At 41.4% G+C, this 27,513-nt stretch overlaps 1 protein-coding gene across 3 annotated transcripts in view; it reads right to left on the bottom strand.

Moving 5' to 3' along the window:
- Positions 1-2,032: 2,032 nt before the first annotated feature.
- LOC140730599 (BTB/POZ domain-containing protein 3) overlaps positions 2,033-27,513 on the bottom strand; it is an 80,302-nt gene continuing 54,821 nt past the window's right edge. For all 3 annotated transcript variants that reach the window (XM_073051276.1, XM_073051275.1, XM_073051274.1), the window contains 3 exons: positions 26,575-26,665; positions 23,472-23,590; positions 2,033-9,593 (listed from right to left, as the gene is read on the bottom strand). In XM_073051276.1, the coding sequence (XP_072907377.1) occupies positions 8,561-9,593; positions 23,472-23,590; positions 26,575-26,655 (1,233 nt within the window). In that variant the 5' untranslated portion in view covers positions 26,656-26,665 and the 3' untranslated portion in view covers positions 2,033-8,560. The remainder of the gene's footprint in view (positions 9,594-23,471; positions 23,591-26,574; positions 26,666-27,513) is intronic.

Raw genomic sequence — 27,513 nt, forward strand, 5'->3', positions numbered from 1 at the left:
ACGTGTTTGGAATACCTGCCTGCTGAAATTGTGGAGAGACAGGCTTGGTTTTAGCATTTGAGAGAGGATTGAGTAAACTTATGGCAAAGAAATATTTGCAAAGCTATGAACTCATTAGTTCCACTCTCATCTGCCATCCCAATCCCTGCCCTTCAACAGAGCTGTGGTTGGGAAGGCAGATGTGCTTGGCAGCGGATTTAATGAGTTGTTTTGGTAGAAAACCTGTGATGACACGATGGGACAAATTGCCTCCTTCTGCTCTCTGTTGTAGATCAATAAACCAAGACTTCATAATGGCGAGGAGCTGGGAAACTCTAGTATTGGTGTCTTCATGGTGCAGTGGTACCTATTATGGATAATGGAGCAGGAAGGATCTTGAAAGAACACCTGCCACACTCATTCCTCGAGGAGTCCTTTGTCGGGTATTGAGTCCTCTATTCACTGTACATACGGTGCTGGTTTTCAGGAATTTCCTGCTTGCCAGTGAAGCAGATCGGATGTCATTTCTCCCATAGCTTTTGTTTCCAATCTGAGATCAGTAATAGGCACCTGTACACCCCCTCCACCTCCAATCAAACATCTTGGACTGAATGAAATGGACAAGACCACATTCTGTGTTTTTTGTATTTTGTTCCGTAAGTCTGTCTTATTAGGATCTCCCATGCTTCTTTTATTAATTCTCCTGAGGTCCTTGTGAATTTGTGAGCAAGGGCAGCCCTTAATGCTCCAGAGAAAGTAATGATGAGCCACATGCTCAAATTGCCTTTGTGATAAAGAGGACAGTTTACTGTAACTAATAATTCTGTTGGCCTTTCAGAGAAAAGTTACCAAACAATCATATCTTAGGTTTGGAGTCACAGAAATCCAGGCTAGGAACGTTTCCTTCCCTATAAAACATCAGTAAGCTAGCCGGGTTTAAGAACAATTTCACAAAATGCTGTTGGAAGTTGGCATGTCAGGCAACATCTATGGAGAAGAATAAACAATTGATGTCTCCAGCTGAGTCTGCTCATTCCTCCACATAGATGTTGCCTGATCTTCCGAGTTCCTTAAGCAGTTTGCTTTTGTTACTTCCGATTTTCAGCATCTCAAGTTGAAGAACTACTTAATGGTTTCATGAAATTCTCCCCGGCATGAGTATTTTTTGTTGTTGTATATTGTAGGTTATTTAATATCCGAATTTAGGGCAGTACATTGAGTTTGAGGACCTGGGTTTATGTTGCTGCTTCAACTATGATGCTTAAGGATTCTTCACAGTTCTTTAAAAGTTTTTTTTTGACACATTTCTGTAAAAGAACATTCTCAGTTATAAATAGTTAAATGCTAACACTGATAGTTGGGTTTGTGATGAGTTAATGGTTCAGTGTAGTCTGTTGGAAACTTGCCATGAGAAATTAAAGCCAAATTTCATCAGAATTTTACCTGAAATGGTCACAATAACAGTTGCAGCATTGATGTGTTCCTCTCTATTTTAGGGGTAATGTTCATGCTATCCAACTTATGATTTTCCAGTAAAAGTCAACACAATACAGCATCCGTTACTACTGGAAAGAGTTCTACAAAAATGATTTAGAGGAAGCTAAAGATTCATATGTTCTGATGGAATTATTGACATAATTCCCTGTGGTGACTTCAAACTAGATAGTATGTCTGAAGTCTCCCTGGAGAAGGACTGTACACATGCCAATGCTAACATTACTGGTGCATTAGAACAGGACCAAGTATGTCCTCCACAGTCTTCTCACATTTTCTCTTCCAAAAAAAATTACAAGGCTAGGAGCATGCCACGAATGGACATGTTTCACCATTCATGAATATGACTCAAGTTTTTTGTATAAGAGTTAGATTCCGGCAAATAAATATCAATAAAAGGGAAACGTTCCTTGGTAAAACTGCACTGTTAGAAATTCTTTCATATGAACACCAAGCAAAGGAAAAGGTCATGGATTTTGGCTTCCAGGTAGCAAGAAAAGGATGAACCAAGTAAAAGTGCAGTATTTTAGATGTATCTAGCAGACAACAAAGAACCAGCTTTCTTTATTTCCCTTTGAAGTTTTAATAAATCCTACACATTCATCTGTCTAACAACATTCAGACTGCTTCATTACAGCATGTGAAGGTACAACAATTTCAAGCTTGAGGTACTTTATCATCTTCACAAAGACTTCAGTTGCCAACCACAAGTTAAGAAACTATATAATCAGTGTCAAATATGTACTTTGGGAAACGGTTTTAGTTATAGATATGTATAGATTTCACTGAAACATACAGTGCCAGACTGATGCACAAATAAAATTTGTTACTTCACCATTTTCACAGGAGCAATATACAATGCAGTAACAAATGAATGTTTCTTTTTTTTTAAAAAGCTGTGAAATAAACTACATACCACAATAACATTCTTCTTTATCAAATTGCCTTTTTTTTTTAGAAAAAAAGAAATCACATTTCACTTCAGTTAGTAGGTCCATAGACACTTTAATTCTTCTATTGAAACAGCATTGGTCTAGCCAAATGCTTGTTCAAGTATGAAATATAACTGTTATGGTTTGCAAATCAAACTAAAATGCAGAGCTGCAATAATCAGCAAATTTGTGATACACTCCCACAAGCAGTTTGTATCATTTACTTGCAAAGCTTCAAAGCAACTATTATAAAGGGAGTAGTTTTAACTTTGGTGGCTTATCTGTATTACAACACCATTTGGTCTTATAAATTGAAACATGGTATCATTTAGCCATTAACTTTAAAAAAACAAAACTGGGAGAACTATTAGGAAAGCCAAGATTTTTAAAAATGTGGTAATGTGTTATTATTCCTAGAAATGGGCAAGATCCTATTTAAAAGATGAGGTGACACAACATATCCTGATCAGAATGGGGATGAATGCAGCAGTATAACATGTAAGTACATGAGTAGGTCATATGCCTTGAGCCTGCTCTGCCACTTAAAATCATGGCAGATTTGACCTTTGGGCTCAATTCCACATTCTTGCCTTACCCCATATTCCTCAGTTCCCACAGTATTCTGAAAACCTGTCTCAGCATTTAGAGCTCTCGAGAGAGGGTAATTCTAAGGATTTACATCACTCAGCACGGTGATGTAGTGGTTAAGAGTAACACTATTACAGTGCCTGTGATTAGCGAATAGAGTTCAATTCCTGCCGTTGTCTATAAGGAGCTTGTACATTCTCCCCGTGGCCATGGGTGCCCCAGTTTCATCCTACATTCCAAAGACATACGGGTAAGGGTTAGTAATTTGTGGGCATGCTATGTTGGTGCCAGAAGCATGGCGACAACTGTGGGCTGCCCTCAACAGGTATTTGAACTGTGTTGGCCATTGACATAAATGAAGCATTTCACTGTTCACTTTGATGCACGTGTGACAAATAAAGCTAATCTTTATATCTTCAGAAATGCCTCCTCAATTCAGCCTTAAGTAACCAACCGTCATCCTGAGATTATGCCCTCTAGTTCTGGACTTCCCCACCAGGGAAAAATTCTTCCTGTCAAGATCCCCAAAAAACACAGGTTTCAATAAAGACTACCTTTCAATCTTATAAACTCAAATTATATTTGATTAATCTTTACCTGCTTCCTCACAGGAATCAACCTAGTAAACATTCCCTGTGTTACTTTAAAGGCAAATAGAACCCTCCTTATATAAACATACCAAAATTACTTGTAGTACTCCTGGTGTGGCCTAACCAGGTCTCTGTACTGTTCTTTCCTATATTGGCATTCCATTTTCTTTGCAATAAAGACTCACATTTCACTCCTCATTACCAGGTGCAGCTGCATGCTAATTTTCAGAATAAGTAGTAACTTCCTAAAGAAATACATCATTTGAGGATGGAAAATAAACCTAAAACTGAGAAGGACTTTTAGCTATTTCCTTTAAAGAGCTGGCACAGGTATATTGGGCTGAATGGCCTCCTACTTCCATTCTCTGTCATTCATTAGTTCTATGATTGATTCCCATAATAAGATTTAGATAAATAACTGAAAGAAGTGACATCCATTTCTTTGTGTTATAAGTTTTATGAAGCCGATTAAAAGAGATAGCTGTCCCAAGTGGCATGGCACGTTTTTGATGCAGGTTCGTAATGTGTCTAACAAATAACTTCAAGGGTATCTGTCCTGATTTCATGGCTTCTGTCAGCTAACCACATTATGTCCATTAGACTTTGAAGCTGCTATTTTTAATCTGGTATAGATGAGCTAAATCAGTAGTTACTGTCGGTTCTCATTAATTACTGCCACCATAATTCCCCTTCCAGACTTCAAAACAAAAGCTGGCCTTGAAAAGCTGCCCAATACCATGAATGCTGGCCTTGAATACCATGCTAAAACTTTCCCCAAAAGCTGATTGGAAAATGATAGGAATCTAGAACACAAAACAGACCATTTGGCCCATCAGGTCAATGTAGGCCCTTTTGAAAAAGATGTGCTTAGTTCCTCACCCTCATTTTTTGTTCATAGTTGATAAATTCTTCATCCTCAATTCCTTAATTGTTTTCAAAATTATTTATCAAATTAGCTTCCATTTATCATCTTTTCAAGCAAATCACTCCAGATTCCATCTACTCTGTGTGTGGAAACATTTCCTCAAATTTACTGTCAAGCTCTTTGGCCAATAACTTTGCTGGTCTATAATCAATTACTTTCAAATGTGGTCAATTTGAAAAATCTTTTTTATTTCTCAACCTTCCCCGTCCCAATCTCTCTAAACAACTGAACATGTTTGACGATTTGTGCTTAGAAATAGGTCACTTGATTCAGATGAGATTAAGTATGGGCTCTGATCCAACAAATACAGGATATAACTGACTCCTCTGCCCTGATAACAATATGGTCTTTCTTAGACTTCTACATCTTTCCTTAAGTCTTTGCACAGATGGCAATTTCAAATATTCCCCTTTGATTTAATATATTTTTATTTTGAGTATGCAATTCAAAAATGTGAATATTATCTAGGCGAATGATGGGGTAGTTTGCTGTTCAGATGGCAGGAAGGGGATGAGCTGATCTATCTCCTTGGGTCTGTTCCATCATTCTACTAGATCATAGATTTTCTGGACACTGGCTCTCCAACGACTTTGGTTAATTAACCCTTAATCCCTAGGTAAACAAAAGCCAAGAGGTTTCTATTTTGATTTTTTTCAATGATCTCCTGAGTTGAAATTTTGTTTTTGGTAGAGACAGCAGGGTTGTTGTGGTAGGTGGTGGTAGAATGTTGGAGCTAGGTGGTGGTGGGGTTGCAGCTCTGAAGCAGGACGCTTCCAGGTTCCCACCATTCTTAGTGTGAGGAAGTGCTTCTTGACACCCTTACACATCGAATGACACAATTCAAATATAAGGTTCTAATCAATTATTCTGGACTTCTCCAATGAGAAGCATATGGTATCTCTCTGTCTACTATCAATTCCTCTAAACATCTGAAAAAGTTCAACTAGATCACCCGTGAACTAATATTAGGTGAACTGGTGATTGGAGGCATAGCCTTTCCCAACTGTCAGCCCATACAAGCTTCATGTCAATGTTTCAGTAAGTTTCGCTTAATTCAATTAATATTACCATTTCTTTTTTTCTTGTATCTTGCTATATGATCAAAAATGTATTGCCAGTGCTAGTGAACGAAAAGGAAAAAAAAACTCCAGAAACCTTGAAAGGTCTGTAAAAAGTGTAGCCAAACTAATCTCTGTTTACAAGGTTCATTTGCTTTGTATGAGGAACTCTTGGAAGATGATTACAGTATTCTTTATTACATCAACCTACAATTGATTTCTGCAGCCTTTTCATCCTCCCACACAATTTAATAAGACAATGGCCAGCACATTCTGATCAGCTAAATTGTTCTGGAGATGAAATGCATTTACTGTAATTCAAAACATTTTCTTGCAAATTTGATTTTCAGTTTTTTTTGTTCTCCTTAACACATTATATGCATAGAAAAAAATGGTCATATTGGTCTACAGACCAACTCAAGTGAACTAGAGGTAGATACTGGTATAACACAAATGTAAATGCTGGAGAGACTCGGCAGGCTAGGTAGCGTCTATGAAGAGAGAAGCAAGGGTTATGCTTCAAGTCCATGATCTCATATCAGAATAGATACTGCCCCTTTGTTTCTACATTAGATTGTCAAGGGGAGAGGTGAGACAGAAGCAAAGAATATGCATTCTGATCTCCCACTATCACTGCTAGCAAGTGTCTGGAAGGCTGCCCAAAATTATAGGATTCAGTGATTCTAGCAGAACCTAGCTACTCTAACTGAGATGGGTAAGCAGCTATTATTAGATGGAGGAAGAAGAAAGGGATTTCCACATCACCCTACATCCTCTCTAATTACTCTTCTAATACAGGAAATGCACCACCCAATTTTGCTAAAGTAGGATTTGCAAAAACTGTTATAACAATGTTTAGAAATTTCCCATTTTATCAATGCTGATTGACTTAAGACAGGATCCCAGGGGGAACATTCTGCTTCTTTACCAAATAGCATCAGGGTGTCTTATACATCTGAAACAGCACACACAAAATGCTGGAGGAACTCAGCAGGTCAGGCAGCATCAATGGAAAGAAACCCTTATTCTGAGTCTTGACCTGAAACGTCAACTGTTTATTCATTTCCATTGATGCTGCCTGACCTGCTGAGTTGCTCCAGCCTTTTGCATGTGTTGCTTTGGATTTCCAGCACCTGCAGACATTCTTCTGTTTATGATTCAGTACATCTACCTGAGAGATCAGACAGAGCCTCCATTTAACGTCTCATGCAAAAGACTGTCCCTCTGGCAGATCAACACTCCCTTCTTAGAATAGAGAGACAGGCTGATTTTGTGCTCAAGTTTTTGTAGTGTGACTTCAACCCACAATTTCGGATTCATTTCCTATCCTGAGCAGTAAAAAAAAATGAAGGATTATACCCCTTCAACTTTCTTTGGAAGACTTGAGCGTCCTTACATCCACTCTTTCAGCTGACATGCACATATTAAGATTCTGTTTATCTGTTTCAATCACGCTACTTGTGCTCCTGTTGCATTACCTTGGCAGCAACAAAGTCAGATTTGTTCTCCATTAAAAGGTACTTCTACACATTATGACAAGTGGGAACAAAGTAAGGTGGAGAAATTTGTAGCTGTTCTTACTTTGCTGCTTTGCAGAGGATGGAGGTAAGGAAAGCTGGACCATTCAGTCCATTCTGCAACAGTATCCTGATAGCTATTGTAATCCATTACAAGATGAATATCCTAGACCTTTCACCTTTGCTGGTGAATAGGTGAATATAATTTTTACACGTAGGCTAACCAAACAGTATTAAATACATGGACATAAAAGGAACAGAATTAACCACATTTCCTTCAAGATTGTTCCACTATTCATTGAGATCATGGCTGATCTGATCTTGGTCTCAGTTCCACTTTCTTATCCAGTTCCACAACAGTCAACTCCCTAAAAACCAACATCAACCTAACTCAGCCTCAGACAGATTTTATGTCTCAGCCTGCACAGAATTCTGGAGCAAGCGTTTCAAAAAACTTCAAAGATATTCTTTCTCCCTGCCTGTTAAATTAGGAGACACCCTGTTCTAAAAGTATGCTTCATAAATCTAGATTATGCAGGAAGGGGAAAGGTCCACTGTTTACCCTGCCTACACCCCATCTCTCTGTCAGCGCCACACCTTCCTCCACCACACCCCAGGTTCCTACAGGTTTCAGAAAGATCACCACTGCTTCTTTTAAACTCCAATGAATACAGGCTCAAGCTGCTCATAAATTAGCACCCCTAGCTCAGGGATCAACTTGAACAGTTTGACAGTACATCTTTCCTTAAATAAACCATTATTTGCGTAGAAAAGGGAAACAGCTAGCGTTGATTTTAGAACAGCATATGGATGTAGCTGAAGCTGTTGATCAAGAGACCATCAATTTGTAATACTTGCTAGATTTTAGATATTTAGAAAAACTGAAACAAAAAGGATGAGAAGAGATTAAAATAGGGGCATATTAAATTATCTTTAAGTGTTTAAGAGTTCTTTTATCGGGGGCATTGATTAAAGGGGATTGGAAAGTGTATTAAAAGGCGTGCTTAGGAGAATTTTTCTCATTCAAATGTGATGAAAATTGGAATTCATTGCCTGTAAAATAGGCAGGAAAGTCATGTGCATAAATTTAAATTTGACCACTTATGGATTGGCACATTTAACAGAGGCATATTCTATATATATGCATGCTTTCTGAATGTGCTTTACAATTATTGGGAATGGGAGATAGTCCCCTGACTGCTCTCCTTCCCTGTGAACACTCTGAGGCAAAAAACCCTCGGAGCTGCTAGCTTAGAAAAAGTACTTGGATGCACACTTGACGTGCTGCAATTTGCAAACTTTGGACCGAAAGCTTGAGACTGGGACTGGACTGGAAAGCACTTATAGAGGCAGCATGGCATGACTTCCGCTCAGCTGCAAGTGTTTGAGTTAACAATTAGCTCCATAATGTGTACAGGTCACACTAGGCAGACCGAAGTGCGAATTGGAAGGCTTTCCAGTGAGTCACTGTTGCCGTTTAGCCATAGAATATTAGCTCTGGGAGTTGTCCACCTTGGACGCCTGTGCCGTTGGTGCTGTCTGATGAACACTGGAACTGGAAGGTGACCTTTCCGCACTGCACCTCAGTCATCCCCTCCTGCCCAAAGTAGCTCAGCTCGTTGCCGTCCAACACCACGCTGGCTGTGTAGAAAATGTCTGGCTCCACCTGCACTGGGTGTTCAAACCACACGGGGAAGGTGTTGCTGGAACCATCCGAGTAGAACTTGCTGAAGTTCTGGCCCAGGATGAGGCCCTGTCGTTTCAGCTCAATACTGGCGCTGTACTCGGCTGAGCCGCAGCTGGAGCCGTACAGGCCGAAGCCAGCGATGAAGACCCTCCTGTCCACAGCGAACTGGATGCTGTCACAGCGGCCCCGGTAGCGCCATTGGTTGCTGCGGTAGGCACAAGACTGGAAGCGGTGGCAGCGCTGGGGCGCCAGGCCCTTACGAGGCCGGCACACGAACTCCAGCTCCGGCTTCTTGGCTGCCGTGTACCACAGGAAGATGTCGTTGGTCTCATTGAGCGTCAGCACCCCGGATTGGGCCGCCCCATTGGCAAAGTCGTCCAGTGTCATGGCCGGGATGCGGACCAGGTACAGCGCCTTGCCCAGGACCTTGCGCTTGTTCTCAATGCTGGTGGTCAACTCCTGCCGGTGGCATTCCACCTCCGCCCAGTTCAGCACCGCCTCAAACAGGGTGATTTCCTTAGTGTTGAGAGTCTCCCTGTTCAGGATGCTCTGCAACGTCTGGTAGTCAATGTCACAGAAACCCTCAGACTTCAAAGCCAACTCAGCCTGGGCATCAATGACCTCCCAGCAGCGCTGGGTCAGATCGGGCTCCTCGAACAGGCAGCTCTGGGACAGCAGCACGCAGGCATTCTTGGCACTCAGGCTGGTCTCCAGGAAGTTAACACAAGCTCGAGCTAGGTGAGGGACAATGTACTTCTTGGCCGCATAGAGAGTGGCCAGGACTGTATCTGCAGCTAGCTCGATTTCATCACAGTAGATGTACCTGCAAAAATAGAACAAGAGGTGACTTAACCATGGGAGAAAGAATGCAATCTATACGCTTCACTACCTGTGCTATCCCAAGGTGGACACCTACTATGAACTGGTTTATCCCAGCATAATAGATCTGGTTCAGATACTATAATACGGGGTAAGGGGATCTGATCAAATCTCCTTTAAAGATGGAAATACGTTTATTTCCTCGACCCTCTCATCCTAGCAACTTCTTAACAGAAGTTGGCCTTACAGTTTATCAAAGATAACTACCGATATACAGCAGAGAAACAGGCCTATTGGCCCAATTTATCCATGCTGACAAGATGCCTATTGCCTGCATTTGGCCCCTATCCCTCCGAACCTTTCCTATCCATGCATCTGCCCAAATGTCTTATAAGTGTTGTAACGGTACCAGTCTCTATAAGACCATAAACCATAAAACACAGGAGTAGCATTAGGTCTTTCAGCCCGTTGAGCCTGCCCTGCCCTTCACTCATGCCTGATCTATTATTGCCTCTCAACTCCTTTCTCCTACTCTCTCCCCGTAAACTTTGACATCAAGAAACTATCAACTTCCACTTTAGATATAACCCACATCCACAGCGGTTTATGGCAATGAATTCTGCAGATTCACCATCGTCTGGCAAAATAAATTTCTCCTCAAGGTGTGTCCTTCTATTCTGATGCTGTGCTCTCTGGTCTTTAGACTCTCCCACAACTGGAAACATCATCTCCATGTGCAGACCATCCAGGCCTTTAACCTCTCTGCAGCTGATTCCACATGCCCACTGCTCTCAGCGTGGTAATAAAAACATGCTCCTCAGATACCCTTTATATCTTTCCCCTCTCACCTTAAACTCATGGTCTCCAGTTTTAGGCTTCCCTACCCTGGGAAGACTATCAACCCTATGTAATTCTCATAATCTTATAATCCTCTCTAAAATCAACCCAAAGCCTCCTCTGAACAAGAAAAAAAATCCCAGTCTGTTCAATCTCTATTTACAATTCAAGCCCTCCCATGCAGAAAACATACCTGTGAATGAATCTATTCTGCACCTAGCTTAGTTAGTTCTCAATGTGGTGAGATAGAGCAGCACACAATAGTATAGGTCTAATTGACGATTTGTACAACAGAAACATGACTTGCCAATTCCTGTACTCAATGCTTCAGCCATTAGAAGGGAAGCATACCCAACGGTTGCTTCACCACTTTGTCTACCTGTGTTGTCACTTTCAGGGAACTATGCACTTGCACCCCAAGGCCTCAGTGTTCAAAGATTCTTCACGTCCTGCCCTTTGCTGTATATGCCCTGGCCTTGTTAACCTCCCAAAATGCACTATTTTGCACTTCACCTGAAATAAATTCCATCAGCCATTCCCTTGCCTACTTACTGAGTTGATTCAGATCATGCGGTGTCCTTAGACAATCCTCTTCACTGTCCACTATGTTGTAGGCTTTTCTATGATTCTCCTTTCCTGACACCCTTCTTGCCCTCCAAATTTCCTTCATCTACCGTAGATTCCGGATTATAAGCCGCTACTTTTTTCCCACATTTTGAACAGCTTTGAACTCTGCGGCCTATAATCCAGAGCGGCTAATACATGGTTTTTTTTCATGCCGCCTCGTAAACATTTTGCCTCGTAACAGTAGACCAATAAAATTGATGAGTAGTTCACAGAGGTCCAATGAAATTGTACGATAAATCAAGCGCACTTTCACAATTAAATTATTGTAAATCAGTCATTTGTACTCACCCTCATCAACATGGAAAATACTCGAAGAAAAGCAAGACCCGAGCGCGTCAGACCCGATCGCGTTACGCAAGCGCGTCAGACCCGATCGCGTTACGCAAGCGCGTCAGACCCGATTAGACCCGATCGCGTTACGCAAGCGCGTCAGACCCGATCGCGTTACGCAAGCGTGTCAGACCCGATCGCGTACGCAAGCGGGTCAGACCCGATTGGACCCGATCGCGTTACGCAAGCGCGTCAGACCCGATTAGACCCGATCGCGTTGCGCAAGCGCGTCAGACCCGATTAGACCCGAGCGAAAACGCTGCTTTTAAGTTAAAGTCGATCAATAACTTTTCCTGGTAGGCTGCAGTATATATATTTTTACCAGTCGCTAGGAGATATTGGAATGTTGTTCGTGCTGTTCAGTAAAAAAGTATATGCAACGTAATTTGTGTTACCGATACGTATGTATATTTAAAAGTAGCGGTGCGGCCTAAAATCCGGTGCGGCCTTTACAATTAAAAAATTGATTTTATTTCTAAAATTAGAGCCTGCGGCTTTTAATCAGGTGCGCTCTGTAGTCCGGAATCTACGGTATATTTCCTACATCCATTATACACTTTGAGGGACCCATTTGATCCCAGCCTCCTAAACCTAATATAAACCTCCTTCTTTCTCCTGATCATAGCCTCAGTATTCCTTGTCAACCAGGGTTCTCTAATCTCCCGTTGTAACAGGAGAATGCTGGTCCTGCTCTTGTCCTATCTCATTTTAAAAGCCTTGCCAGACATTCCTTTAACAGCCTCCCCCAACCAACATTTGCGAGATCCTGTCTAATGCTGTTAAAATTAGCTTTACCTCAATCGAGGGCTTCAATTTGTAGCCACATCTTTTTCCATTTATCTTGAAACTAATAGAATTATGGTTCCAAAGTACTCCCCCCAAGGACACATCAGTGACTTTCCCAGCTTCATTTTCCAAGGAGAACACTCCATCAATCCACTAGGTCATGGCAGATCCACACTTCAATCTGCTTACCTTCTTTGCTACACCTTATACTAAATGGTGCTCCATTGATTCCCAGCAATCAAAACCTCTGAAACAATTCTGGTTTTCTGCTGCACTAATTTAAGGGAAGTTCTTAGTAAATATTTAAAGTGATAAGCTGCAGATCAGACCGAACTGACAACTTGAGGTAATAGTTATGAGACCTGCGCTGGAACTTCGATAATTGCCATGTCCCTGCCCATCTGCTGTGGATAGTTATCTGGCACAGCCCATTCTATGCATCACACACAAGATGCTGGAGGAAATCAGCAGAACAGGCAGCACCTATGGAAAAGAGCACAGTCGACAATTCGGGGCGAGACCCTTCAGCAGGACTGGAGGAAACAAGATGAGCAGTCAGAGTTAGAAGGTGGGGAGAAGAGGAAGAAGCACAAGGTGAAAGGTGAAACCAGGAGGGGTGAAGTGAAAAGCTGGGAAGTTGTTTGCTGAAAGAGATACAGGGCTGGAGAAGGGGGATCTGATAGAAGACAGAAGGCCATGAAGGAAAAAAAGGGGGTGGAGCACCAGAGGGAGGTGATGGGCAGGTAAGGAGATAAGGTGAGAGAGGGAAATGGGAATGGGGAATGGCGAGGGGAGGCATTACAGGAAGTTCGAGAAATTGATGTTCATGTCGTCAAGTTGGAGGCCACCTAGTTGGAATATAAGGTGTTGCTCCTCCAACCTGAGTGTGGCCCTCTCACAACAGTAGAAGAAGCCATGGACTGAGATTGGGGAATGGGACTGTGAAGTGGAATTAGAATGGGTGGCCACTGATAGATTCTGCTTTTTCTGTCGGATGGAGTGCAGGTGTTTGGCAAAGCCGTCTCCCAAAGGACCAAGTAAATTTGAGGGTAGGGTGGAAGTTGGAGGTGAAATTGATTAAGTTGACGAGCTAAGCATGGGTGCAGGAAGCAGCACCAATGTCACATAGTAGAAGTAGTGGAGTGGCTAGTGTAGGCTTGGAACATAGACTGTTCCAAGTAGCCACCAAAAATGCAGAAATAGCTGGGAACTATGTGAGTGCCCATGGCTACACTCTTTGTTTGAAGCAAGTGGGAGGAGCCAAAGGAGAAACATTCCGCCAGGTGGAGGGGAACTGGTTGGGTCTGGTGTCCAAAGAGAAACTGAGAGCTTTGAGGCCTTCCTGGTGGGGGAAGATGCTTGGATTTCCATAATCTGCAGAAACTCTCTTGTTTCCCACCCTATACATGCCATGTTTTTATATATTAACCATTATCATTCTTGCTCTTTACTCTTTTGACTTTGGATGAAGAAAAATTAAACTTTTCCATTCTCATTTCTGCCCAAATTAAACCTGGTATGTTTATAAGTCCCAACTCCAAAATGCAGAATGCGGGCAGAGTGGAAATTATTAGTATGGTGACCAACTGAGTGCACTACTGCAGTGATTCTGTGGCTGGACTAATAATCAGTCAAATCCCACTAAGTTTAATGCATTCAGTTGATTAAATAAACTTGGAATGAAAGGCTATTATCCATTAGGGCAAACATGGAAATACCAGATTGTTATTAAAACCCATCTGGTTCAATGCTGTCCCTAGACAGATACTAGTTTGTACGAATAAGTACAGCTTCATACCTTCAGCAATGTGGTTGGCATTTAACTCTCCACAGAAGGGGCCAGCAAGCCAAGTTCAAGTTCATGTTCAAATTTAATTGTGGTCATTCAACCACATACAAGAATACAGCCAAATGAAACAGCATTCCTCTGAGGCCAAGGAGCAAAAAAACAGTACCAATAAACACACCGAAAACACTGCAAACAGCACATATAATTATGATAGTAGAAAAACATAGTTACAAAGCAAAGCAAATAATAATAATAATATAGCCCAAGTTCCTGAGTGTCATGGCCTGTGGAATGATGGTGCATGGAAGATGCCCTGGAGCCATGTTTCTACAAGAACAAGCACTCAGCAGTGCTCATCTTGCGCAAGTGCAGCTGCAGAACAATGCACTGGAGAGCAGCACCGATGGGAGGGGCAGCACAGAATCCAGTGGCACACAGCCAGCTCTGGCATCTCCTTCCCAGGCGGCCGCAACAGGCGACCCTGAGGCATAAGGGCCTTGTCCACACAACATCAAGGCCTTGCAGTTCCCCGGCCACTGGTCTCGCCAATCAACCAGTGAATTGGACTCACAATATCCTACAATGCCGATGTCTAACAGCCTCTCGTAATCACAGTAAAAACATCCAAGACAATCATATGCTCGATCACGCACCGCCTCTGTCACTATCTTGGAGCTGAGCGGGCTGCAACACAGTGCACATCAAATCCAGCTCCACTGCTGTTGAGCAACTCAACTAGTGGGGTAGACTCACAGTCCTCAGTGTTCTTAGTATCCAGCAATGTCTTGCGGTCACAGAAATGACATAAAGGATGAACAATTACCCCTTTGTGTTTGGACCCAGAAAGACTGCTGCGTCCGAGTGCGCTGCCATCTTACTGGAACAGCCAAAACACTCTTAAGGGCATTTAGGGGTGAAGCTGTTTAATGTGACAGCTGTTTCATAAATTAATACGGGTAGTCCCCGAGTTACGAACGTCCGACTTACGGACAACTCGTACTTACGAACTGAGGAAGGAGAATGCCGTCCGCCAATTTAAGTTGGATTGTGGCGCTGTCCGCCATTTTAAGTCATTGCCGTTGACACTGTGTTGAGTGTTTAACTTTGTATTTGGCTTAAATTCTTCTTAGTAAGATTCACCCTGACCCTGCCCACCGCCCCTCCCCCCCCGGTTCTGGTGGCACAGTGAGATCAGCGCCGGGCTGGAGAATGGAGTTCCCCGAGTTCGATCCAGTGATAGACCGTTCCCGTGCTAGGTTGATGTTGATCTAGTGACTCTGTACCATCCGTGCTGGGTTGATGTCAAGCTCGCAACTCGACCTTGTAATAAAAAACACTGCCACCTCCAGTTTAAATTCCCACGCGGAATATTGTGGAGGATCAAATACCCAAACCCAGCACAGCCCCCACTTGTCCCATTTAGCCTGTCTCAATGCGGTGGTCCTTAGGACCCAGCGGACCTCAGGAGCCGCCGCTGGCAGTGTTTCTGTTCCATTGACGGGAAGCGATCGCGATTGAAAATAAAGTGGAAATAATAAAGCGTTTGGAAAGAGGTGAAATGCCATTCCCTGGAAAAGCGTTAGGCTACAGTCGGTCAACGATCAGAAAAATTTTAAAGGATAACGGATAAAGTGAGAATAATAGAGCATTTGAAAGGTGCTGCCCCGATGAAAGCTACAATTATTACTAAGCAACGCAGTGGTTTAATTATTGGAAAACATACGTTTCTTAAGTGTTTTATACGCATAGAAAGGTAAAATATATACTATATACTAAGACAAACGGTTGACTAACTGACGGTAAATAATACCGGATGTACTTGTTCCGACTTCCATACAAATCCGACTTAAAGACAGACTCAGGAACAGAACTCGTACGTAACCCGGGGACTGCCTGAACAGAGACAGAACTGTATCAAATAAAGAACTTAGAACATAAAAACAGAACATAATGTAGACAGACTTAACCCAGGCAGATAAAACATTAACATTAAAGTCAAGTAAACAGAATGAGTGGGAAAGAGAGATGAGGGAGCAATGAAGCAAGAATAAAAGGTCTACTGTTTTGACTTAAAATTGCACTTTTGTTGTCTCATTTAGTGATTTAGTCATTAGAATCGTTGAAAAATTATGGAATTGAAAGAGGATACTTGGCACATCAGATACATGGTAATTCCTAACAGAGAACTCCCACAAGTATGATTGCCTGTTCTTTCACTTTCCCCCTACAAAATTATTGTCTTTGAATTGCCTCTTCAATTTACCTTTGAAGGATCAGATTGATTCTCGTTCTACCATCATTACAGCCTTGCTCTGCATACAAGTGTTTCTTCACATTCTGTGTGTATCTCTGGTCAAAATAATGAATCTGTCCTTCCAGGTCTTTGAACCACTTACAAAAGAAACAGCTTTCTTTTACAATATTTAAACAACAAGCCCATTTTTATTTGAGCAACATCATTAACACTCTAAAGCAGAGCTCTAGTTATGTGACAGTGCAAACCAGGAGACAGTGAATTGACAGCCTGACTTATATATCTCCTGATCTTTACTTTCAGTCAATCTGTTCCTTTCTATCAAGAAACTGTAAAAAACCTTGCAGGCTTAGCCATTCCAAGAAGAGACATTTCTCTGATAGTTCTGATTTCTTATAGGAAAAAACATGAACTACAAAAACCGAGAAAAGATAAACCAATCTTTTGCATTTCCTGGCCGCACTATCAACATTCTCTCCCGTTGCCACGAGACATCCGAAAACTATTATCTTTGCAAGCAGAAAACGATGAAAGACATAAATATAACTGGGTATTTGTCTACACCTGAAAAAATTGCCAAACCACTTCAGAGGTTACTTAAGAGGCAAATGCAAATGAAGAATCTCAACCCAAAACATTGACTGCCCATTATCCTCCACAGATGATGCCTGACCTATGGAGTTCCTATAGTGCTTCTTCTGTTGCTTAAGAATGACCAAGCTGGTTTGGGACAGGAGTCGTAATAAGACCAAGATGGGTAAGGGTGGCAATCTTTTAACCCTGGAAGACAGTGGATATTTACAACACTCCAACAGTTTTGATTTCTATTGACGCCAACCTTTTATTTCCAGGTCTTATGGAGTCTGAGGGTCTGCTAGAGAGTTTTGATATAATGTTGTGAGAATAAACATACAAGCTATGTTACCAAGCAATGGGAGCCCACATTGAAAAGGATGATGGGGGAAAAAGAAATGAGAAATGTTATTAGCACAAGGGAAAAATGTGGTTTGTCATTGGTAGATACGGGAAGAATAATAACTCACATCAGACACAGAGAACAGAAATCAACAAAGCTGATAAGGTTAGATAGAGATAGTGCCGTGGATACCAAGAGACTCAGCATCATCAATTCATAAATGATTGCCTGCCAGAAACAAGCAAATTTTAGCAGGAAATTCAAAGGAGCAACGAGAATATCCCTGCAGAAGGAGAACAGGAAAAGGGCAACATTATATCAAAACTCTGACTCTGTAAGAGCTACAGAGGAATCAATGCTGGATTAGGGTTAACTATTAACCTCAATGCTTTGTTATATGTTCAGCGGAGCTCAGCCAAAATCAGCTACTAGACAGTTCTCCTCCACCCAAGACTTAACTGTTCATATAATTACCTTATTATTGTATTCTACACTACCATTTTAATTAATGGCAACAAAAAACTGCAGAACCTGGAAATCTGAACAAAAACATAAGATGCTGGTAAAGTCTCAGCACGTCAGGCAACATCAGTGGAAAGAGAAACAGTCAAAGTTTTGGGCCTGCAACCTTTTGTCAGAACAATAGAAAAATGTAGTCAGCTACTCAGAGATAAGGGAAGGAAAGGAATTCAAAATAGAGACAACCAAAACAATGCAGGGTCACAGGCCCGAAATAATGATTGTTTCTTTCCCACAGGTGCTGCCTGACTTGCTGCGTTTCCCCCAGCATTTTCTGCTCTTTTGGACCAGTAATTAATTGCAACATAAAAGTGCATATGCTGGAAACAGTCCAGTAAGTCAAACAGCATCATTTGGCGAGAGTCAATGCTTTGGCAGAAACCAAAAGTAAATAGGCCGATCACTTAGGAATGAACCTCCATTCAATTCACAAGAGTGATCCTGAGCCTCACTGCCCCTGTTCCACTCTAATATCTTGCGTTTGATGTCCAATATTGCTCCTTTGATATCCATCCTAAGGTTGAGGAACAGCATCTCATCTCCTGATTAATTTCTCATAATTTAACACCGAGTTTGAGAATTTTAGGTAACCCTCCTCCCACTTCCATGGATATGGCTGTACTTCTCTGTTTCAATTTGCTATGCAGGCAATCCCTGTGCTCTGGAGTGTTTCTATCCAGAAAAAAAAGATCTGCATCGCAATTTTCTGCAAAGTGCAGCCACGTCATCTGTGCAGGTGTCAAGGAATGTAAGTTGAAAGTAAATAGTGTGGTAATTTTTTTCCCCACACAAATTCTGTGACAGCAAATTTTATTATATACCTCAAATTTCTGAATCATGACTTGTGAATTTTGTAAAGGAGAATTTCTGTAATCTGACTGACCGTAATGCAGGGATTGTCTGTAATTCAACTTGTTTCTGCGCCATTTTGTTCCGTCAGTTCTTGAAGTAGTTGTTACCTTGACAACCATGGTGTGCACCCTACCAGAGACATTCCCTCTATTCTCTTCACCTTTTTCCCTTTCTGCAACTTAAAACCATGCTTGCCTTCTCATTTTCCAGTTCCGATGAAGGGACTTCACTGAAATATTGCCTGTCTTCCACACCACATTTAACCTGCTGAACAGTTCCAGTTTTCTTTGTTTTTGTAACTTGAAACCACTTTAGTTAATTTGAGATTGCTTTCCCTGGACAAATAAAACTAATTGATTTTAATCATAAGGGAGTGAAAGTGAATTGTTGATGCAATGTTAAATCCTACAGTTGGGAATTTATGCAGTATCCCAATCTGGAACATATCAGGAAAGAATCTCTCAACGATACACTATGTACCCAAAGTTATTTTATTGACTGTAATCGGCCCTGTTCTGTTCTGTATTTCACAATCAAATTTGCCATGTGGCAAGAATGAAATCTGACCAGTTTATTATCTGCTGGCATGCCAAACAGAACGAATTTTACTTGCTCTTGCAAGTTATAAAAGGTGGATTTTTTTTTACTGGGAACATCTTTTCTTGCACTTCCTAACTGCATTTGTGTTCTTTATGCGTGCAGTTTATTCAAAGCAGCAATTCAATCTGCCTCTCGTTCCTCTTTTTCTCCCCAGACTGCCATTTGGGGTTATTTCAATTCCGCTAATTTTTATAAAATCTAACTAGAGACTGGCGAATTCAGATTGTGTCGCTAGGACTAAAGAGACTACAGCTCTTTAGTAATTAGCAGTTCTATTGTCAGTGATTGAATGCACCTCAGAATTAAAGGAGAATATAGCCTTGATATCGTCATATTGAATGCTTGAATGACTTTCCAATTCACAGGCGTAAAATTTTGCCTTCAAAATTAAAAGAAAAGATTTATGCATTGCCAATAATGACTACTCTTCAAAAATACTTAATTGGCTTCAAAGTGCTTGGGGACATCCAAAAGCCCTACAATAGATGCAATCTTATTTTCAGATCGATTATTAAGACAAAAGTAAACCCACAATTGGCTGTAGATTGTCAAATCACCCAAATTATTAGTGAAAGACTTTTGGCTCAGTTAGTTGTCCTCTTACCTGAGTCACAGAGCTATGAATGGAAGTTCTACTCCAAGGTCTTAGACATAGGACAAAGTAGCTTATTATCTTTGTGCAGTATTGAGAGATTACTGAGCTGTATCCAGTGCCTTCATTCAGAATGAAACATTGAACCAAAGCCTCTTTAACCCTCTCAGCAGCTGCATACTAAAAACTCTATGGTGCTATTTTGTGGAAGTGCTGGGAAAATATCTCTTGTATTCTGGCAACATACACCTCATCTTGAGGCTCTCCATTGGTTGGGGTTGACCATGGATGTTGCATCCTAGCTGTCCCCATGATACACAAGCCAGGGCACTGCAATAGGGAGAGCAAGCAGTTGCCCATACAGCAGGCTCCCACCTCCACTCAGTTGATGAATCCGAAGGAACGGCAGAGGTCGATACAGCGGCATCTCAGGAGCTGAACTCAACATCGGAGACTCCAGCTCCAGATTCTTCCTTGAGGTTTACTCCTGAAGACTTGCCCATGAGTGGGTATGGCCGCAAGGCAATGGAGGATGGAGATCAGAGTCTTCCTTCTCCAAGGTGATCTGCCTACCATGGCTGACAAGCCCCTTTTGCCCAAAGCGACTGGTTTTATGGCATCCATCACCTGCCTTTGTCCCTTTCCCTGTCAGTAGAAATGGAGCTGCCAGGCTCAGTGGCTCAGCCACACATGAAGGCCAGGTTATTTGAGACGCACACCATTAGGAGCATTTAATAGGTGGTGGGAGCTTATCTCCACTATAACCACTGGTTATGACAACCTTAAGGAACCTACTGCACCTCAAGAGGACAGATTTTATGATGAATATCATGATGCTGCTTGTGGGAGTTTGCTGTGAGCAACCTGGTGCTGTTTCCTACAGGAAAACCATATACAGTGGTGGTTGGCATCCGTCTGTCTTGAAGGACAATGGGCAATGGATGGTCATCATCACAAACTTGGGTTGAAGGTATGGAGGTCTGGACCCACCACTTATCCACAATGAGCTTGGGCTGTAACTTTTCACTGCCACGGAAAGGTTTCTCCAGGAGTGGAGCATCCACGGTAGTGGAAAATGAGGTATAAAATATCGCATCATCAAGGTCAGTAACACTGCACTTTTCATATATTCAAAGCTAAAGCGATGAAGCAAATTAAACTTGAGCCCAGACTGGCCCTCTTCAGGCTGCACATGTAAGTTCTAACTAGGCATTGTGTGTGTGTACACACAATAGAGTGAATGAGAGAGACTGGCTCCGCGGAGTGGGGGTGAAGTGAAGTGTGTCTGGAGGCTGTCAGTGAAATTTGGGGCTCCCTAGACACGCGTGCCTATACACGAGTCTCAAAGTTCAATTAAAATGCTAAATGCCTGACAAGCATTTGGAATGAGTACATAAAGCAGTTATTATGAAATACTATCAGACAGGAAATATGAACTACTTCTTACAACTATAAATAGTTACTTAAATGGTGATTATATTAAAATAAATATACCCCAGCAAATATAGTTATTCAAGAAAAGTCTTACTAATGACAAGTGTTTTGCATTACCAGTTGATTTTCAAATTATTTGTGACAGCTGCTACAATTTTGGGAAAGGTAATGTCACCCAAGCAGACTCGCCACAACTCCACCGCGTCCCTACCTAACCTGCTAAAACTTGTCTGCCTACACAAGCCAGCCCACCACACCGCATCCCTCCTAACAACACTACATTCACCCAACTACAAAGTCATCATAGGCCAGGTTAACTCATCACACACCTACCCATCCCCGCATCACCACCACACCCCACCTTAACCCCACTATATCCCTACAACCCTGTCCACTGTACCATAACATCACTCACATTTCTGCCGTTATTATGCCCACCCCACCCAAATAATCCAATGGTGCAGTAATTCAAACTGGAAACCTGCCAAACAAGAACAGAACTACAGATTTCACAGTTCTGCAAATGATCGGTAACCTGAAAAATTACCTGTTTTCCCCTCCAAAGATGCTGCCTGACTAACTGAGTATTTCTAGCAATTTTGTTTTTTTTTCATTTCCAGTGACTACAATATTTTTCATTTAAATTATAAATCCCACAAGAGCTTGTGTCGAGACACTTGTATCTAAAGTAACTTTTCTCAAAATGCCTCAGGATTCAGTACTTTGCATAATGGAATTTTCTTTCCGTTTGACCTTGTGCTCACACTGAATTTCCTGGAATATGCTAACTTTTTTAAATTAACAGAGACCTCAGGGCAAATCAAGAGGGTTCCTTGGCATGACCCATTTAGTTAGAATTTAATATGAATGTAAATATTATCTGTACAAATATCAAATCTCTCTCTCTCACACACACACACACACACACACACACACACACACACACACACACACACACACACACACACACACACACACACACACACACACACACACACACACACACACACACACACACACACACACACACACACACACACATCCAGTTCTAACTACTACTTTCAGACATGTTAATTATCAAACCCTTTAAAACAAATAGTTGTTTCTGATGACATTAATACTACTTGTACATAATGTTATTTTGTAGCAACTGTTTACATGGGAAGTTAACATCTAAAGTTTGAGCCCTTTAGAATGATCTCATTACCAACAAAGAAAAAGCATTCAGCCTTGGAAGCATGCAATCAATACACCTTATGAATTACAATAAAAATGTACTAAAATAAAAGTCCAGCTGGCTTTGGGAGTTGGATTGTTTATAGCCAAAGTTCTCTTGATCTACTTTACATTCAGAAAACTGGAACTCATATTGAAGACCTTCTGCCTTCAGTTACAAACTTATATTTTGTTAAACTTTTACACAACTGCAGAGATCTGTTTTTCTTTATATAGAATGTGTCAAGAACAAGGAAGTATAGCACTAATTTTGCTCCTTGGACTATGGAAGCTCATTTTCATGAGAATAAAAGTCCTATTTTTCCAATTAAATTTAGTGGCAATATTACTCTTCTTATCGACTACCAGATATCAACACGGGAAAATGTCTTATGCTGATTGGACTGTAAGCTTTTATTCCTATTTCCCCCACCCCCATCTCGTCCTCTCACCCTGACAATCTCAACCTCACATCCTTACCCTCAACCCACCTCTCTCCCTTTTATCCTTTTAAGATAAGCTTGAAACCTATCTTTTTGCTAGGCTATCAGCCAGCTCTCCTCAAGTGAAACTCATGGTGAAACTTTGATAATATTTCCGTGGCAAGCCTTCAGATACTTTACTAAATTAAGGATGTTCACTCCTACCTTATAGAAGTTGACACCCTTAACTTAGAAAAGTATTTGAAGTGCAACTAGGGATGGGCAATTCTCAAGGGCAACTGGGGTGAGCAATTAAGTATCAGCTCAGCTTGTGAATCCCATATCCCCTATATGTTTTAAAAAGGTGTATCTTGTTGTTGGGTGTTTGGATAAGTAATACAATAGGAATTCTAGATTAGTAGATGAGGGTGCTTAAACTTATCATGGCTACAGTTTTTAAGGGTAATAAATAAAGTCTGCTGGAAGTTCAAAGCTAAGTCACTAAATTTAGCAACAAATTTGAGCAACTGAAGAATAAACTTTAAAGATATTTTAGCAAGTGTACAACATATCTGGCTGTATTTGACACTACATAAATTTATTGTAATCCACTCCCACTCCCATATCACTGAGACACCACTTCCTTTGTAACAAAACTTCTTTACTCAAAGGAGTTGAACAGAGTTAATTAACAGACAACAACACTTACTTCAACATAGCGAGAAAAGCAACGGGCTCAACATCAGGAATTCTAATTTCTTCCTTATCTTCAGCAAGATCCCCATAAAACATTGCATGAAATACTGAGCTCCCAACAGCCAAAACGTACTTCAAGAGGAAAGAAAGAAGACTAGTTATAATCAAACGGCAGTATGGACTTTCAATCTTACACAAATACTCACCAACGTGCAAAAGACTAAATCTGTGCTTGCAAAAAAAATACATAAATTGCACCCCAAGGCACTAACAAGAAACTGCAGATGGAATTGCAATTTTATATGGTGCTAAAATAATCTAATTTGTAGCACTATGTTACTTTCCTGAAGGTATACTATGATTCGACCATGAACATTGATCCCACACAACCGACATTTCAATGATAACCCAGATTGTGGTGCAGAGGGATTCCCAGTCATTTTGCATTGGTCACAGAGCTGTGAAACACATTATATTATAGTAAGGAGGCCAATCAGTACACACTGCATGTGGTGCTTAAATGTGATTAAAAGATTTGACAGATAATTCTTTTCCACCAGCCCCAGCACAGGGGAAAATTATATAATCTTTTGCAATTATTTTTAAAAAATCAGACTGTCTGAATGGGATTTTAAAAAAGTGTGGGTGGTTCTGATAGCCAGTTTTCCACCTGAAGAAGATAGTAAACACAAGATGCTGGAAATCCAGAGCAACACACACAAAGTGCTGGAGGAATCTATGAAAATGAATAAACAGTAGATAGACATTTCAGGCCGACACTCTTCATCAGGTCTGGAAAGGAAGGAGAATGACACTAGAATAGCAAGTGTGGGGAGGGGAAAGAGGACAAGCTAGTAGGTGTTGAGTAAAACCAGGTGGGATAAGTGAACTGGAAGGAGAAATCAGGGTGGAGGCTAACTAGATGGAATCTGAGGTTTGCTCCTGTAAAGGGGGGGGGGGGGGGATGTAAAGATGTGTTTGATGGTAGGATTCCATTGAAGAGGCCATGGACTGTAATGTGGATAAGAACTGAAATGGTTGGCTGCTGGGAAATTCCACTTTTGGTGGCTAGAGCAGAGATGCTCAACAAAGCTGTCCCCCAACTTGTGTCGTTTCCCAGACATCTGTGTTCAGCCCATCTTCCCATCACCTACCATCCCTTGAGTTTCCACATCCAACACTTTATTCTCTACAATCTCCATCATCTTCAATGGAATCCTACCATCAAACACATCTTTACATCCCCCCCCCCCCCACTTTCTACAGGGGACGCTCCCACTGTGATCCCATTGTCCATTCGTCCCTCCCCACTAATCTCCCACCTGGTACGTATCCCTGCAAGGAGAGAAATGCTGCACCTGCCTATTAACCTCTTCCCTCACCTCAATTCAGAACCTCAAACAGTCCTTCCAGGTGAGGCAACATTTCGCCTACGAAATCGGTGGGGGTCGTTCTTTGTATCCAGTGCTCCTTATGTGGCCTTGTCTACACTGGTGAGACGCAACATATATTATACTGGGGGACTGTTCTGTCGAGCACCTCTGCTCCAGCCACCAAAAGCAGAACTTCCCAGTGACCATTTTAATTCTAATCCCCATTCCCATTGTGACATGATGGTCCATGGCCTCCTCTTCTGCCACAATGCCACTCTCAGGGTGGAGGAGCAAGACCTCATATTCCATCTAGGTAGCCTCCAACCTGATGGCTTGCACATTTATTTTTTCTTCTGGTAATTTTTTTTCTCTCCTTTTTTTCCTCCCCCCCCCCCCCCCCCCCCACCTGCCTTCTATTCCTCATTTTGGCCTTTTACCTCTTCTCCTCACCAGCCTATCACCTCCCCCGGTGCCCCTCCTTCTTCCCGTTATCCCATGGTTCTCTCTCCTCTCCCATCAGATTCCTTCTGCTCCGACCCTTTAAATTCCACAGCCATCTGACTTCATCTAGCACCTTCTAGCTTGTCCTCCTTCCCCTTCCGCCACTTGCTTTTCTTCCTCCTTCCTTTCCAGTTCTGTTGAAGACTCAGCCCAAAATGGCAACAGTTCATTCATTTTCAGAGATGCTGCCTGACCTGAAGAAGGTGGGCTTGTTTGTCTTTATATGTTACTTTTAATTAGGAAAGGCATTATGTGAGGAGTAACATCGTTGCTTCATGTGACAATGCAGTACTGTATAAAAGATATTGGCACCCTAGAATTTTTTATATAGTTTCAGATGGTATGGCCTTCACAGAGCCCTGATCTCAGCGTCATCAAGGCCATCTGGGATTTCCTGGAGAGACAGAAGCAAGCAAGGTAGTCATCGTCTGCAGAAGAACCATGCCAAGTTCTCCAAGATGCTTGGAACAACCTACCAGCCAATTTTCTTATAAAGCTGCACGAAATGTACCTAAGAGAATTAATACAGTTTTAAAGACAAAGGGTGGTCAGCCCATATTTTAGTGTGTTTTTTTTTACTGTTTACTGCTCTTTATAGTAAACTTTTTGATATTTAGAAACTTTACAATTATTTTAGAAAGCATCTTCATGTTAGAGTTTATTTTTACATGTGCCCAAGACTTTTGCACAATACTGTACATTGAGACAAAATGGATTTTTTGGATACTGTTCTTATGAAATTCTCAACAGAGTCCTGATTGTTGAACAAGATCACGGCAGAAATGGAACAGCAATAAACTTATTACACTAAATGTCAGCATTATGTATTCCAAGGCAAAGTTCTGAATAAATGCAGCTCTTTTTAGCAAGCATATATTCCCCCACACTTTTATTTTCCAAGCACTAACGTTGCGATAATTAGCACAAACCTGTTGCCTAAAGGATGTGTCTTATGCAAATGGTTTGTAGTCAAATACCAGATTTACTCTGAGACCATGATGTTCACAAATCTATTTATTTTATTATACTCTTTTGAGATTTTTATAAAACCTTAAGTGTTGCAAACATTATACATCTCAATAAAGAGATGTTTAAAAAGAATGTCCTTAGCTTAGTATATGGCTGCTTACAGTTACAAAAATGGCTCCTTCTAAGTAAATAGATTGCCGATTCATTTAACGGTATATGTTGATGCTTGTTAAATAATCATTTAACATGCATTACATACTGTTTGTTGCTTACCTTATGTCCTGGCAACCTCTGGGTCCCACCTTGTGGTCCGACCAGAAAATGAACATCTGCCATCAAATCATTGTTAAACATCACAGCATTTCTAGAGTAGATTAAGGAAGCAGAGAGAAAGAAAGGTTACACAAGTTTTCTGTCAGAAAATATTACACAAATAAATGCAATGTCACCCCATGTAATACGTTGTTCATACAAACTTTTAACCTAATTCAAACTAAGATGTCCAGTGAAGCCTTTCCCCTTTTCAAGTCTCCCAATGTTTAATCTCACTCCCAGAAAATACACCCAGTGGCCACTTTATTAGGTACACCTGCTCATTAATGCAAATATCTAATCAGCCAATCATGTGGCAAGAACTCAATGCAAACAAACATACAGATATGATCAAGAGATTCAGTTGTTGATCAGACCAAATACCAGAATGGGGAAGAAATATGATTGAAGTGACTTTGGCCGTGGGATGATTGTTGGTGCCACACGGGGTGGTTTGAAACTGCTGATCACTTGGGATTTTTTTGTACACCATTCTCTGCAGCTTACATAGAATGGTGAAGGAAACAAAAAAACGTTCAGTGAGCAGCAGTTCTGTGGTCAAAAATGCCTGTTACTGCGAGGTCAGAGGAGAGTGGCCAGACTGGTTCAAGCTGACAGGAACGTGACAGTAACTTACATAACTGCACAACACCAATGGTGTGCAGAAGAACAGCTCTGAGCACATAGCACGTTGGATGGGTACAGGAGCAGAAGACCACACTGGTTCCAATCCTGTACGTAATAAAATGGTCACTGAGTGTACACTTGCCAGCTGACTTTGTTAATGTGTCTTATATCAGGTGGGAAGTAATAGAGGAATGCAAGTCCATGGAATTTTAAAGGTAGGACAATGGGTTAAAAGTAGATGAGATGCTTTCCTTTGTTCACCAAGGCATAGGC

Source organism: Hemitrygon akajei, chromosome 7 (assembly GCF_048418815.1).
Source record: "Hemitrygon akajei chromosome 7, sHemAka1.3, whole genome shotgun sequence".
Taxonomy (NCBI): Eukaryota; Metazoa; Chordata; class Chondrichthyes; order Myliobatiformes; family Dasyatidae; genus Hemitrygon; species Hemitrygon akajei.